Source organism: Danio rerio, chromosome 16 (assembly GCF_049306965.1).
Source record: "Danio rerio strain Tuebingen ecotype United States chromosome 16, GRCz12tu, whole genome shotgun sequence".
Lineage (NCBI taxonomy): Eukaryota > Metazoa > Chordata > Actinopteri > Cypriniformes > Danionidae > Danio > Danio rerio.
In genome coordinates, this window is record NC_133191.1 from 34,586,526 (window position 1) to 34,603,764 (window position 17,239).

The 17,239-nt window shown below is 34.8% G+C and overlaps 2 protein-coding genes across 3 annotated transcripts in view; one reads left to right on the forward strand and one right to left on the reverse strand.

Annotated features, from left to right (window-relative positions):
* Positions 1 to 17,239, reverse strand: part of mroh1 (maestro heat-like repeat family member 1) — a 139,006-nt gene that overhangs the window by 115,164 nt on the left and 6,603 nt on the right. Inside the window, exons 1-2 of one of the 2 annotated variants that reach the window (XM_073926128.1) lie at positions 14,162 to 14,582; positions 13,931 to 13,978 (exon numbers count right to left, since the gene is read on the reverse strand). The exons of the other annotated variant lie outside the window; for it this stretch is intronic. The gene's annotated coding sequence lies outside the window, so the exon portion shown is untranslated. Of the gene's footprint in view, positions 1 to 13,930; positions 13,979 to 14,161; positions 14,583 to 17,239 lie in introns of those variants that run through there. 2 annotated transcript variants of the gene reach the window in all.
* Positions 821 to 9,036, forward strand: scxb (scleraxis bHLH transcription factor b). Its single transcript, XM_021472995.3, has 2 exons — positions 821 to 3,923; positions 8,859 to 9,036. Exons 1-2 carry the CDS (start codon positions 3,360 to 3,362, stop codon positions 8,895 to 8,897), a joined length of 603 nt encoding a protein of 200 aa, XP_021328670.1. The 5' UTR covers positions 821 to 3,359; the 3' UTR covers positions 8,898 to 9,036.

Consider the following 17,239-nt stretch of genomic DNA (forward strand, 5'->3'; position numbering starts at 1 on the left):
GTCTTTTGTGATTGGTTGACCACTTGCAGTGTGATGGAAACCTGCATGTTACTTCTGCTTCAGAGGATTCCTCATTCTTCAGCAATTGTAGGACAGTAAAACCAGTAAAACCAACTAAACAGTTTGAAGGTACAACCTTAAATTACATAGAGTGGCATTATTCAAATGTGAAACAGATTTATAGACATTGGTTACAGAAGTGAAACTGTAATTAATAAATTAATATTATTTTGATTAAGCAGTTCAGAATTATACTTTAGGAAGGCAAAAACTTAATTCATTTACATTCAATACTACATTGTGCAATCCATAAAATCTACTCTTAAAAAAACAAGTATTTTTCCCCAATTGTCCCCTTCTTTGTCTAGTCAAAATGCTTTAAATGAAACAGGTTTCTTTATTTGAAATATTGCTCAAATTGGACATTGTTTTTGAGCACTTTTCTTTGCATATTTATCATGCAAATAATTTTTCAACCTACCAATTTTTTTACACTATTCCTTTTCCTTTAGCTAATGCAAACCATGTATCTAAACCCACATTTGCAACAGATTTTATGAATTAACTTAAATTTAAATCTTGTCTCAGTTTAAAAAACTTTATTGTACATGTTTATTGTGATTTTACTGTTTATATTTTAAAAAATACTAATTAAGTTGGTGCCAATCATTTTCTATAGCCAACTTTATTGTTGTTGTTGTTGTTTTTTCCAGAAAGACAGATTTTTTTTATAGGCAAATTCATTCATTCATTTTCCTTCGGCTTAGTCTCGTTAAAGTCAGAGTTAAAGTTAGTTTTTTTTATGTTTTTTTTTGTGTGTACAAATGTGTACTTGTAGCTTGGATTAATTACAGTTGAACAACTGAAGTCACATGGAAGATTTTGACAATTATTTGGTTCACACTTTATTTTGATAGTCCATTTGTTGAATTGAAATTACATTGCAAGTATTTCTCATTAGATTATAAGTAGACTGTTAGGCTGGAGTTAGGGTTAGTGTAAACTGACATGTACTTGCAAAGTTTCTTATAGTCAGTTATATTTCTGATGAAGTAGCAGTATCAACATATATTAAACAGACAGTCTACTAATACTAAAATGGACTATCAAAATAAAGTGTTACTGTTTTTTTTTTTTCTGAACTTTGTATGTCTCTGGACCATTGCTGTGAAGGATGAGAGTGCTCTCAAATGTAATCCAAAATATCTTAATTTGTGTTCCAGAGACCTTTGTTTAATATTGGAAGACCAATAAATAAATAAATAAATAAATAAATGAATTACAAGACAGCAAGAACAGTCAGTTCAAATACAAACACAATATAAAAGTCAATAGAATACAATGCAGTTTTAAAAGTGCAGCTGAGTTAAAGAGAGTAGGTTGTTCTCAACAGAAGTGTTTCGAGTTTAGATTAAAATTGTAAAAGAGAGTTTAAATCATGGAGACCAGGAGGATGTGAATTCCAAAGCTGAGGAGCAGAGTGGCTGAAGGCTCTGCTCTCTGTGTTGTCAAGGCGGACAGAGGAAACAGTGAGGTGAATGGAAGAAGATGACCTGAGTGTTTGAAATGGTGAGGTGATATGAATAAGACTAGTAAGGTATGGAGGAGCAAGATTGTGGATGGCTATCAAGATGAGAATTTATAATTAATTCTGAAAAAGATGGCAAGCCAATGAAGCTGTGGTAGAATGGGTGGAATAATACGAGCTGCAGCGTTGTGTACCAATTGTAATTTAAGAAGGGTTTTATTAGGGAGGCCAAACAGAAGGGAATTACAGTAGTCTAAACGGAAGGTGACTAAACTATGAACAAGAATGGCAGTTGAGTGAGGTGTGAGTGAAGGACATAAACGAATAACAGAATTCTCATTTTTGAATGAACCAATCTGTTACCATGTATTAATAGTAGCAGTTTATTACTAGATTGTAGAACAAGAAGGTCGCTGGTGTGTATTCCGGCTGGACTAGATGGTGTTATAACTTTGGCAGCTGATGATGATGTTACATGAAGTGTATGAATTGTAAATTGAATTAACTAAATTCGCCGGTGTATGAGTGTGTGTGGGAATGAGTGTGTAAACTGGGTTGCGGCTGAAATAGCATCTGCTTTGTAAAATGTATGCCGGAATAGTTGGTGGTTCATTCCTCGGTGGCGACCTCTGAAATAGAGACTAAGCTGAAGGAAAATGAATGAATGAACATATCAAGAGAACCAATAATATCTGTGGTCTTGTAAGTTTTTCCAGAGCTGTAATCATCTTTCAAGCACACCTCAGAATGTATAATTGAAAAGACCGGAATGGTAAATGTAAGTGCATTAACATCCTGTAATGTCTCAAAATATTTGGCACCGTTTGACAAGAATGCCAAGTGAAAATGTCAGTGTGCCCATGATTGACATAAAGCTTTTCAAACAACCAATCCACCAATCACCTCCACTCAGCCATTATGAGCCTCATCATGTCTGCTTACAGTGAAAACCCGCCTCAGCCCAGGGCACTTCCTGATTAATCAGCACTAGAGCTGCTAGTGGACATTCTCCATGCGCAAGAACCATTTTATGAATGATGAAGAATTTATATTATGAATGTTGCATAATTCTGAGATATTACTGTGCAATCATTTGTTAGGCCTCCTGTGACTGCGGTGCCAAAGGCAAAAACGATCTGGGCTAACATCCACACAACCAGATTGATTCATGAGCATCTGGCCAAGGCGATTCATGCTTTTGACAAAGAGTGAGAGGACCTAAAAAAAAAAAGACGTAGAGTTAATGGATTGAATTGAAACCTCAGTGAGAAAGAAATTTAATACACCGAAAAAAACCTAACCAATCTATCACATAGATTAATCTTCAGTGGAACCATTTCAGGGTCAATTTTTAAAAAACAAAATCCTCATGTGGAGTGAAAGAGACAGAAGGAGAAAGACTGAGAGGGTTTTCTTTCATTCCTCCCTCTTGCTCATTGGATTTCACATCTACAGTGGTTGAAGAGAGAGCGAAGGGACCCCAGCCACACCCCCTGACTATAAATCCAAGGCATAAGGAAACGCTCAGCCGAAATCACACGTGGAACTGAAGGAGCTGGAGCTCACAAACTCATTCAAACACACAGATTCTGGGAGGAGGCTTGACTAAAAAAAGTGACAGTGGCGAAAAGAGTATTTCTTATGAATGAGTGAGTCAAGCATCGCTGGATTGATTGGATCCCTAAAGCAGGACTGGTTCTTCATTCTAAAGAAGTTGTGCATGCTGATGCTTGGGTGTGTGATTAGAAACAGGGATACGGTTCACTTTTGTCTAGACTAGAAGGATTCTACACTTGGGTGTAAAATCGAAACTAAGCTTCAGTACTGAGGCATGTCTTTTGCGATGGTGCGCCCAACCCCAGGTCATTACTTGTGTTCTGAGATCAACATGCACTCTGAAGATGATGACAACGGCAGCGAGGGTTCTGGATCTGAGGACAAGTCTTTCAGAACGTCCAGCCATGGCTATGGTTCCTTTAAGCTGGGTGTACGCAAGAAGAGGTACAGCTGCCGGCCGTTAGCAATTCCCACTGAACTCTGTACTCCGATCACTGAGGTACGACAGCGAAACACTGCTAACGCCAGAGAGCGAGAACGAACGAACAGTGTGAACACAGCGTTCACTGCTCTGAGGACGCTGATACCTACAGAACCGGCTGACAGGAAGCTCTCCAAGATCGAGACCCTGCGTTTGGCCTCTAGCTACATCTCGCATTTGGGGAATGTCCTGCTGGTTGGAGAGGAGTGTGGAGACGGTCAGCCCTGCCTCAGGAGCTCTGGCTCCTTGTTTCATCACCACCACAACGTCTCCAAGAGCTCAACACCCAGCCCGGACTCTGAAAACTCACAGCCCAGACAGATCTGCACCTTCTGCCTCAGTAACCAGAGACGACTGGTGAGTGGCTTAATGGAACATAGCTGTCAAAACATATCATGTTATTAGAGGTCAGATCTGAACCACATTCATAAATTTGTCAAATTTTGGAATGCTTGGTGTTAAATAAATAGTAAATTATTTACATTTAATTGAAAGATCAAAGGTTAAAGGTCAGCACATCATTAGTGATGCCAAATTACAGAATATTATCAGAGATTTTTTTTTTTACCCAAAATGACAATTTTGCCATCTTTTCTTACTATAGCAAACCTGTTTGAATTTATGACTCTTCAGAAACTTTGAAATATATTTCAGCTTTTTTTTAAGTAAAGCTAGTGGTGTACAAATCCAATTAAATTACAAATGTTGAAATAATAATGAAATTATAGCAAGAAGGTTGCTGGTTCGAGCTCTGGCTGGGCCAGTTGGCATTTCTGTGTGGAGTTTGCATGTTCTGAGTTACTGAAGTTTGTCCTGCGCGCTTGCGCTTTTTTTTAGTTACTTCTTTGGTTTGGTGCGTTAATCTAATCGTTACTATTATTCAAAAGAAGGTAATGATTCACACTCAATTGCTTCATACTGTTTTTATTTTTACTTTTTCTTACATTTTACGGGTGATAACAGACAAACAGACGTTTCGGCACAAAGCCTTCCTCAGTGTGTGACACATTCTCCAACTCCACCCTTTTATTCCATAGTCAATCACAATGCGCAATTAGTTAAACCGTCACTCTCATTTCATTATCAATTAATCACACAATAACTTATAATCTTCACAGCACTGAGGAAGGCTTTGTGCCGAAACGTCTGTTTGTCTGTTATCACCCGTAAAATGTAAGAAAAAGTAAAAATAAAAACAGTATGGAGTTTGCATGTTCTCCCATGTTGGTGCGGGTTCCCTCTGGGTGCTCCGGTTTCCCCACAGTCCAAAGACATGCGCTAAAGGTGAAATGAATAAGCTAAATTGGCTGTAGTGTATTTGTGTGAATGCAAGAATGTATGGGTGCTTCCCAGTGTTGGGTTTGCAGCTGGAAGGGCATCTCCTGTGTAAAACATATGCTGTATAAGTTGGCGGTTCATTCCACTGTGGCGACCCCTGATTAATAAAGGGACTAAGCTGAAAAGAAAATACTGAATGAATGACTAAATGCCTCAACTTTAAAAAATATAAAAATGTAACTTTTATAGGTATACAACTTTCTCACCAAACAGTTTTTCATATTTCAAGCTGTGTCCAAGATTGCCTCCAAATGATGAGAAAGTATAACCATAAACAATGTATTTTGCAACACCACAAAATAAAGCTATTAAATAGCTTTTTAAATGGTAGATCCAATATATATTGTCATATTGCACAGTCCTAACTAGACCTCTTTGACTTTTATTGAATTTAAGAAGCATTCTTCCATCTTGAACTCTGAAATCTGGACTTTTCTAGAACTTCTATGTAAACCGGCTTTGACAATCTACATTGTAAAAGCGCTATAGAAGATGAATTGAATTGAAAATATCACCTTTATTATTTGTTTGAAAAAGAAAGAATGATGTTAAAAATGAAAGTGCCATTTATCCTATTGTTATAGTTCCTGATACAATGAAGTGTTTTAAGTGTGCAAATGACAGATGAGCAGATATGTATGCAGAGCTTTTTGAGCTTTCATTTGCATAATTTCATGATGTCATCAGATCATCAATATGGATCATTTTGGCACTGAATCCTGGCGAAAATCTTAATATGCTTGGTCTGACTTCAACCACATTAATTAGCATCTACCGCATTCGGAACAAAAGTGTTTACATGACCCTCTGTGATGAAAACAAACGACTCATTTGGCTCTAGACAAAAACTCTCATACAGAAGTATACAAAATGTGCACAGGCAACTATGTGTCTGCTGTGTTTGTGCAGCACACTAGAAACATCTGGTCTTTCCCCCTGACAACCCGAATGTCTTCCTGCGCAGTTCACGTGTGTCCTGAGTTTCACCAAAGCCTTCAACACCCTCATCATCATTACGACGACTAATCCTGAACAGACCCTTTAAACACCACAGTTTAATGAAAACACTCCAGATTCATCCTTTCATCTAGTATTTCATATGCTATTACTGGAATAATATAGGCACGTTTGATGGGCTATGGAGAATGATTTATTTATTAATCTAAATTTCATCGGCTGCTAACAATTAATGAGCTGATGATCTCAAACTTAAAATTTGTCAGTTTTTAACAGCAAACATTTAAAAGTCTTTGTTTTATCAGCTGAAACCACTTATTTTTTATGTGGGGTTATGAGTTTAATATTAGGTTCATTTTTGGTGGTTCTTTGCTTTAAGAACCAATTGTGACTATATTATCTAGTGGCTTATTATCAAGATGTTGGCTGTTTATTAGGACTTATGAAGTGCATATTCTGCATAATCTTATTCTACATCTCTCATATCCTACCCAATACCTAAATCTAACTTCTACCTCAAAACCAATTAATAAAGCAGCAAATTATGAGTTCATAATTAATGGTTTGTTATGAGAACTTTACCTTTAAGGGATAGTTCACCCAAAAAATATTTTTATTTTGCTGTCATTTTGTCACCTTTTGCTTGTCCCACACCAGTTTTTGTTCTGTTGAACAAAATCTTGAAACATGTCAGAAACCCATAACCACAGATTTTGCACTGTATTTGTTTTCTTAATATGTCAATGGTTACAGGTTTTATGCATTATTTAAAATATCTTCTTTTGAGTTCATCAGGAAAAAAACTGGTATGGAAAAAGAGTAATGGTTAAGTAAATGATGACGAGCGTGGCTGTGTCTGATGAAGAGCCGTGTGGCTCGAAACGTTACACACTTTGTGTCAGCCTTTTTAATTTGATAAATTTGTATTTTTGGAGCTTTGGTGTTGCCGGATTTGATGAATATCTAATTTGCACCTTTTGCGTTTTTTGGCTGAGCACCCAGTTAAGAGGGATGTGCATGCTTTTGTACAGTTTTTCATAAGTAAACGATGACAGATTTTTCATATTGGGGCAAACTACCCCTTAAAATAAATTGTGACCACAAGATATCTTACAATGGCCAATAGCATATTGCAAAAAAAGGTGTAGAATGCAACTCACGTGAAAAACAATATATAATAATTTACTAAATAATCAAAAACAGCTGTAAGTCATTGTTTCTAATACATATTAATCTCCGCAATCACATAAAATACAGCACTATGCAAAACATAAGTATCCCATAATAGGTGGCAGTGATACATCTTAATACAAAAAGGAGCACAATCAAAGCAGGTGTTTGGTCATAAAAGAAATGAAAAATATAAAAAAAAATATATATATATAGATATATATATATATATATATATATATATATATATACAGTTGAAGTCAGAATTATTGGCCTCCTTTGATTTTTTTTTTTTTCTTTTTCAAATATTTGCCAAATGATGTTAAACAGAGCAAAGAAATTTTCACAGTATGTCTGATAATATTTTCTCTTCTGGAGAAAGTCTTATTTGTATTATTTCGGCTAGAATGAAAGCAGCTTTACATTAAAAAAAAAAAACATTTTAAGGTCAAAATCATTAGCTCCTCATAGTCTACCGAACAAACCATCTTTATACAATAACTTGCCTAATTCCCTTTACCTGCCTAGTTAACCTAATTAACCTAGTTAAGCCTTTTAATGTCACTTTAAGCTGTATAGAAGCATCTCAAAAAATATCTAGTAAAATATTATTTATTGTCATCATGACAAAGATCAAATACATCAATTATTAGAGATGAGTTTTTAAAACTATTATGTTTAGAAAATCAAATCTTCTCTCCGTTGAACAGAAATTTAGGAAAAAATCAGGGGGGCTAATAATTCTGACCTCAACTGTACACACACGCAAGCACGCACACACACAGACACATACACATTACAATCCTTTCTGATCTGAAACATTGCCTGTAAACATGTTGTCTTTGTATTTTAGTTTAAAATAAATCTTTTTTTTTTTTTTTCAGTTTTACCAATAAATCTCTGATGTCTTCTTGGTGAATTCTGGCTAAATGCTCAGTTTACTCATTGCCTTTATGCAATATCAGATGGGCAGTAAATGTAATTCTATATGAAAATATAAAGTCAGTTATTTATTTTGTCTACACTGTAAAAAAAAAAAAGTTCCATAAATTGTTAGTTTTCCGTATTTTGTGATTCATGTTATTATTTTATAATTTTTATTTTATTTATGCTTTTGAATTGCATTATGGAACCTTGATCTTTCTTCAACAACCTGAAAAAGCTTTAAAAAAGTGACTTTTAAGAACACTTTTAATATTTTACAATTCAAAGGACTTCCAGTAAACTTCCAGTACGTTTTCTATTCATCTACAGACTTATTTCCCCATGTATGATTTATTATACATTATATTATTTCAAACTACAAAAATGTCAATAAAAGTCACTTTATAAAGAGAGTATATAGAGTTCAATTTTCAACATCAAAAGTCAATAGAGACAGAGCAAGCTACTATAAAGCAATTCACAATTGTAAATAAATGGAAAACCCAAAATTGTTAATAAACAGATCTACCTTTTTGTATTTTAGAAATAAAGTGGCACCACACACACAGCACCAATACTGCCTAATATGTACCAGGTGGATGTGTGACCTGTGTTCAAAGATGACGTTACAGTCAGACCCCCAACACTCTGAGGTGATCAGATTCCCTAAACCAGATCTATCATTTAGATGGTCCTGATTAAGGTCCAGACGTCTGAATAAATCTGACCAGCGGGTAATGACGGTCAGAGTGCAACTGCTCATCAGTGTCCTAATGTGTTTAAAAACCTAACGAGATAATTGTTTTTATGTGTCTGTAAAACGAATGGACGTACAAGATGTATAAAGACCCTTTAATATACAAACTAGTCATTCCGTGACCACTTTGTTTTCTTTTCTTTCAGAACAAAGACAGAGAAAGGAAAACTGTGCTAAGAAGCTAATGAAGAGCAGCACATCTGTCTGAAGAAGATGAACTGAACGAACTGCACATTTAGTGTAAATTTTCTGTAAATAAGCTGTTGAACGGAATGCAACACTGCTTATCCACTGCATAACTTCCTCTGTGAATGGCATTGTAATGGACAGCTACACTGCCTTTATGCATTTCCATATTTAGAAGCCAAAATCTGTGTGAATTTTACCATAACCTCATTAGTGTTTCGTTTTACATAGAGGTTAATTACCGTTTTACAAAAATGAAAAGGGTCAAAAAACTTGATTAATATTATGAGAATTATTTGTAAAAGAAAAAGACACAAATGAAATGACAATCTTGCTGCCCTTTTTGTTTTTGTCAACACTGAAAAAATTTAAACTTGACCAAAATTACTGCAGCTTGTTACTTGTTGTTTTAACTTGATTTATTACAATTTCAGTGTAATCAATTGTTTAGGTGTAACAAGTTAAAGTATATTTGTTTAAGTTGTTCCAATGGCTTTTCTTTTTCATTGTATGATCTGTATTGAATCTATGTTTATGACCTACACTGAACTTTATCAGGGGTGCGTTTCCCAAACAACCACGTAACTTGCGGCTGAACTATCATAGTACAATGCATCAATTGGGAAGAGATCTATGTAGTGACGAGTGTTTCCCAAAACCCAAAGTTTCTCTGTCGCAGATCCATCATTTGAACCATGTTAAAACGTAACGTTATAACGTAAAACGCCCATAATGACGCTCTAAACTGGGTGGAGTAACTACTCCTTCAGAGAAAAACCAATAATTTCTTTGTGCAAATTATATTGTTTTACACAAACACGCATTTAAAATAAAATCCAATACTAGATTTGGTAAAAAAAAGTAAACTCGCTTTTCATATTAACTTAAACATATAGGGGCCTATGTTTGCTTTACTAATATTATTGAGAAGTTGAACATTAAATATTCTATTCTAAATCATATCAATTACAAAAGCTAATACGTATTCTAATATCATATAAATCATATAAATAAAATAAATAAATAATGAGGCTATTTATTCTAAAATAAAATGTAATATTTATTATTTATTAGAAATGTAAAAAATCATACTTATGATTACTATTATTAAGTAGGATATTGTTTATTTATTTATTTACTTTTTTTTTAATCTCCTTTTACAATTTGACACATTCAAACCTCTGCAGAAAGTTCTAGCCAACAGGCCCATACAGATGTTTAATAAATAATGTATAATAAATAACTTTAAATTAAAAGAATAAACGTTTGTTTTTTTGTTTTTACAAGCTTTGGAGACGTAACATAAATTCTGCTTTTAAATAGTAGGTTACCTATAGCTTTTATTATGAGGCTGTGTTCAAAATGACATCAATGCTTTCAAAGTGCACTGAGAAGGGAGCACAATTGTAAACATAAAGATCGCTAAAACTGAACTGTAAAAATAGTTTAAAAGCAAATTACACCTAAGAGTAATGACTTTAATGCTTTTTTATTTTTAATAATTTCTACTTTAAATGTTAGAATGTTCTAAATGAATAGGGCATAGGGGAGATAAGTGGGAATAGAACACAGCCAGGAACTATGTTTCTAACTACAGCTCCAGAGCTGTAGTTGCGAGTCCTCAAGTTTGCGACACAGTTTGCGAATGTTCGTTGGAGCGACGGATTTGGGAAATGGCAAATCAACAAACTGGTTGTAACGACGGAACTTGCGACCTTAGTTGGCTAACGATGGTTATGGGAAACGCACCCATAGCTATAGGAAAAAATATAACAAGAGAGGCCACTTGAAAATTCTCAGTTTCTCTGGATCCGCTGCATTTATTATAGATGGGTTTAAGTAAAATATTCAAATTAGTTTTTTTTTTTTTTTTTTTTATAAAAGACTGTTAACAGTCTACTGAATTTCAAATCAAAATGTTGCCATCTTTTCCCAGAAAATTGTGCTGTCTGAAAATGAATATAAACATGAAGAAACATCGTATTATTCAGAATAATGCTCTAATTTATTAGATATCTTTTCGGTTTGGAAGAAATATCAGCATTATACACTAAAGAAAAAAAAAAACATATATAATGTTTTAATTAAACACATAGCTATCAATTGTAAATTCAAACAAGCTTAGAATTTTCAAGTCTGGTCTCCTGATTTTTTTTCCCATAGCTATATATTGATGTGAGAAACAGCAAAGCTTTTCTTTTCAGATTTCAGAATGATGTTTGCAAACATCCCTGTCTCAACGTTTGTTTTTGTTTTTTATACTGTAACATAGGCTAATTATTGTTGTTCTTATTTATTTATGCCAAATAAAAAAATAAAAACATTGTTTAAAACCAAAGTTTCTCCACTGTAAACAAATCTGTAACACTTCAGTTAAGGTCACAATTCACAATATTAACCAACCATTAACTAACACTACTAGCTTAATAAAGTACTAATTAACCGTTTATTAATAGTTAGTAAAGTAGTAGCTGGGTTTAGATTTTGGGTAAGATTAGGGATGTAGAATTACATCATACTTTATAACTACTAATGAACAGTTAATATCTTAATAATAGGCAGGTAATAAGCCAGTAGTTAAAGGCATGAAATGTGACCTGAACTAAAGTGTTACTAAAAAAACCTGGTTGCCTGAAATGTTCACGCTATCAAATTAACCTTATGAGTCCATTGAACTTATATTAAGTTAAACTGACTTAAAACAGCTTCAGCTTGTGTAACTTATCAAATTAAGTTAGAACATGATTAATCTAGCTTAATAAGTTACAATGACCTAAAAAAAATCTGTCAGGACTAATTGATCATATAATCTTTTACAGTGTATAAACCAGGGTTGTAGAATCTACTTCAGCATCTCTGAGTTAGACTGAGAGATGAATAAGGAAATGAGGCAGTAGTAAAGTTCTGTCTAGATGAGATCTGCAGGTAGATCTCAGACACTGTCCTCTATTTTACCTGTAGCCACACACACACACACACACACACACACACACACACACACACACACACACACACACACACACACACACACACACACACACACACACACACACACACACACACACACACATGCCTGCCCTTGGTCATCAGCATTACCTTGGTTTGAACCTTTAACTACGGTGGCCAAGAGAGTTCAAATGTGCTGCAAGTTCTACCTAACAAGTTATAAAACCAATCTCCTGTTCCACCACATCCCACAAAGGTGCTCTATTGGATTGAGATCTGGTGACTGGAGGCCATTTGAGTAAAGTGAACTCATTGTCATGTTTAAAAAAAAAACTGTCTGAGATGATAAAGGAATAAACATGGTCAGCAAAAATACTGTGGCAATACTGCTGTTGCGCTGACACATTGCTTAATTGGTGCTAATGGGCTTAAAGTGTGCCAAGAAAATATCCCCCACACTATTAAACTACCACCACCAGCCTGAACCGTTGATACAAGGCAGGATGGATCCATCCTTTTATGTTGTTGATACAAAATTCTTACCCTACAAGGTATTGACCATGTCTACATGCCATGTGATTGACTGATTAGACATTTGTGTTTACAAGCAGTCGGACATAAGTCCTATTAAAGTGTTCAGTGAGTGTAGTTCTAAAAATCCTAAAAGACAGAAGAACTTCAGTCAACATCACAGCCATAACAATAACAGCACTAAAAAAACTATATTTTTAAAATCATATTTAGAACCTTTTTTCTGCTGATTGAACAACGGCCAATCAGAATGTATCACTCTTTAGAGAGTTTGGCCATTTAAAGCATCAGACAATAAAACTGCAGTGTATCATACAATGTGTACTAAACATAAAAATGATAATAAGGGATCTTATCTAAACCCAAGTTAAAATGACATATTTTCTGTAATGCTGAAAAACACTATCCTAAGACCGTCATAGGCATTGTTCTTGGTCTCGCCCCCATAAACTCTCAGTAAAGTCTCCCACACTCATTGGATCCCTGTTTTCAGCTCAGCCATATTTCGCTCAATAGAAAGTCTGTGAACTGAAACCGGTCTAGTGCTCTCAGATCATTTACCTCAGTCCTTCCCTCTCCATCTGCTTCTGTTATCCAACATCAACAGCGCTTCATCATCCCCTGTGGCTGGAGACGCCACTGTAGAGGCCAGTCACCATGCCAACACAACTGGTCCACTAATATAATTTCTGCATGAAAATCAGTCCAATATTCATACAGTTTAACTCAAGTTAAGGGATCGAGAGCTGAATGGCACAAACTTTAGAGCCACTGGTTTAGAAACCACTTCATAACTAAAAAAAAAATATCCATAGTACTGTTGCCATGTAAATAAACAGCAAAAATGATTTTAAAAAGAACTTATCAAAACCATCAAAATAAAAATAGCGTAAAAGAGTGAGTAAATTTCATTTTTGGATGAACTATCCCTTTAATGCATAAGCATATGGTTTGACAGGTTTCACTTAACTGCATTTTTTGTAGATTACATGAAGATTTAATAAACTTTTTTTAAAAAAATGTGCATTTTCAAGCCTCCATAATGCTGTTTCCATGTAAAGAAATAGCAATATATATATATATATATATTGTAGGATGTAACACCATATGTCCTGTGTTTTTGTTTTTGTTTTATCTCTTAACAAATTGTTAAATTAATGTTTCAGAATTTAATAAATATGATTTGGATTTGTGATTACTAAAATGCACAAAACTATAAAAATGGATTCCAGAAAAAATTGTAACTGAAAAAAATTCAACAGATAAAAAACAAGCCAAACAATTAAAGGGAAACTGAAATGGGCAAACAAATAAACAAACAAAAAACAAACAAACAAACTAACTGACAAATGGAAAAATAAAAAATAATTAAATAAAATAAATAAAATAAATAAATAAATAAATAAATAAATAAAAAAATAAATAAATAAATCTAAAATTCCAAGACAGAGCATGAAACTGAAAAATGAACAAAAATTAGTACCCTGAATGAAATGCATTACTTTAGATAAAAGTGACTTTTAAACGTATTGAACAAGTACTACAGAACACTGACCTGTGTGCTGGATGGTGGGTGTTGATAAAAAAAAAAAAATAGTCAGATCTATAATTAAAAATACCAGAAAAGTATTAGAAATTTTCCACTTGATGATGAACTCCAGCAAAACTTAACCAAAGTTCTGTGACCTAAAACTGATCTGAATGACTTCATTCTAAGCACAGTACAAATCCTTGAAAAATCTCAAAGTGGAATAATACATGCCCGAAATATGCTAACCAGCCGCACCTGCACAGAAAAGAAGGGTATGAAATCCTCAACTCATTCCTTTGCGAATGGCTTTGGATTCACAGTGTTTTATGCGGTCCAAATAAAAAATCCAGTTAAATCCTGTGAAACTTCTCAATATGTCAGTCAAAACATTCTGTCTGTTCGGTATTTATTAGAGTTATTAGATTTCAAATGGATCTGAAGTGCCTAAAGATGTTATTTTCATCAGTTCTGATGTCGTTTTTCAATTAGATGTTTGTTTTCTGTCAAGGGGGTTCGGTATCTCCTCATATCTCAGGCTTCTGCTAAAGCTTTCACAGATCCAGCAGGGAGCCTTGTGAATACCACAGTACGGGAAGCAGTAAAGCAACGATGGAAGGGCAGGTGTCCGAAAAGCCTGGCTGGCCCATTCCAGCAACACACACACACACACACACACACACCTGTGGCAGAAAAAAATCCTTTTCTGTGACTTGAGTTTCTGCCAGCTCCGTCTGTGTCAACGTTTCTGCAGTCCGAAAACATGATCCTGTCCACTTATACCCGTTTTAAACTAATTATTTCCTGCTGGAAAAGCTAATATTGAGCTATTATTGAAAAGGGCCTGCTAATTTGCTCTTTCTTAATGCTGGGTTATACACACACAAAGTAGAGCTAATGTGGCAAGATTACATCTGTCATGCCTTTTTTAAATGAGGGCTGAAGTAGCATTAAAACTGTTTCCATGTTTTTAGAAAAATGGACACGTATACTGGTCCTAGCATTTGACAATTCTACTTCAAAGTAACAAAATAAAGTCTTAATGCCACTGTGTTAAATTTAAAAGCAAAGTAAAAAGCATAAAATAATTCTTAAATAATCTTTAGTTTGAAAATCCCTCTAAATTTGGCATTTTGGTGACAGCTTACATTAAGCTCTCATTTGTTAGCATTAGTTTATATATTAATATGAACAATGTGTTTTACAGCATTTATTAATCTTCATGTGAATAAAAAAACATGTTACGGGTTATGTGAACTACCAGGCTTGGGACAATAACCGATTTCGAGGTATACCACAGTTTGGAAAAGTCAAGGTTTTAAAACCGCCAAAATTTCCTGCAATACTGTTTCTCTATGAAATAAGTAATTTTTTAATTATTTTTTTTAATTTAATTTTTTAGGACAACAGTATCTCCAGCAGAAAAGATATTCAAAGATGGCATCATTTGAGACTGTAAAGAAATCAGCGTTTTTGAAACTAATGAAGACAGCAGAAGTCAATTATTCACTTGGACTATTTAGACTGACATGTTTACTGCTCCAAAATATTTGAAATGTTTCTTAAAATGAAATACATTGTGTTCAAAGGGGGAAAACGTTGTTTTTTACCTAGACATTTAAAAAGAGCATATTTTAGAGCAGTAATCACAATACCGTGATTTTAATCCAAGGTTATCATACCTTCGGAATCTTATACCAGCCCATGCCTATTACCTACAGTGCATTAATAAATGTTGTTATTGATAATAAAGTTGGCTAATGTAGATAATAATGTTAACAAATGCAGGGCGAGAGGGGAGTTTGAGCTCAAGTAGGTCTCGAGAACTCCCCTGCTGTTTGGAGCAAATGTCAGATTAAGGATTGCTATAAAGAGATTACAATTTTCTAGGAGCATGTCTATGGTGCTGATTTGGATTAGTCAATTAACTTAGATCGCATGTTTTTTGTATGGTGGGAGGAAACCGGGGGAACCCATGTGAGCACGAGGGGAACATATAAACTTCGCACAGAAACGTCAACTAGGATGGTTAGGATTAGAACCAGTGACGTTTTTACTGTGAGGCAACAGTGCTAACCACTGGCCCATCGTGTCGCCCATCTAGGAAAGGAGGAAGAGTAGGAATGGAAGGGGCATTTTTCAATACGAAGATTACTATGATATGGAACTAATAATGGTGACTTAAGAATCATCTAAATGGAGAATCATGAATTGGCTAATCGGGGACCAGCTGTGATCAATCATTAGCACCTGATCCTCGTGAAATTAGTTTATAAGTACACTTCACATAGCTTTGGTAAGTGTGACGAAATCACACAAGGCGTCAGCGCCAACAATTTCCATTCACTTTGAATAGTGACGTCAAGCATTGACAAACTGAATTGTGGGTCCATCTGCGCCACTTCAGCGGCATTGCTCACTGCAGAATTTGGGAATTTCTTAACTTTCCAAGCGCCAATGGAAGCGTCAGCCAATCAGATCGCTTTATGCAAATACCCCAGCTCAGACAGTAGCCAATTACAGACTAATTTCATTGGTTGTTGTTGCTTTGATGATCGCTTCAGCCGCAACTTCAGACACACCCTCTGTCAAGTGAAACAGGTGTTTTCTACTTTTAAAATTTCTGATATACTTTTTAATGAAATCATACAACTCTGACAATAATTTTATCAGTGTTATTTCTTTAATAAACACTTTTTTTTGCCTCAACATAATTTCAAATTTCAAAGAAAGTCTTATCAAGTTAATTATTTTCTCTTTTTTTAAAAGGCACCTATTTTACCCCTTTGTCAAGATTTAAGATAAGTCTTTTTTTGTCACCAGAATGTGTCTGTAAAAGTTTCAGCTCAAAACACCCATCAGATTATTTATTATAGCTTTCAGAATATTAGAATTTTCTGCTCTGAACACAATGTACCTGTTTTTGTTGCCTGTGCCTTTAATGCTAGTTCTCCCCCACCCACTGTTCCCACGTGCCTGTCAGAGTGTGCCTCACTCTCCGGCTGCGTCAGATAAATAGCACAATGGAAGACATGAAGAAAGCAGATCGCATGTAACGTTTGTGAGAATCCTAAAGTAAGCACTTTCTCAATGATTGTCTGATGCATTTGTTGTGGAGTTACAACGATGAGTCACACACAATGTCTTTACAAACACATGCACGCACACACACAAAGCAGACTGACACGCAGCTGGTGATAAAGTAAAGACGGTAAAATTGCGGTAATTCATTATAAACATGCATTGTTTTAAAAACCGTTTTAAACTTGTAAAACTTATTCTTGGTCATATTTGATGATGATTGATGATCACAGCAAGCTGAACAGATCTTTTAAT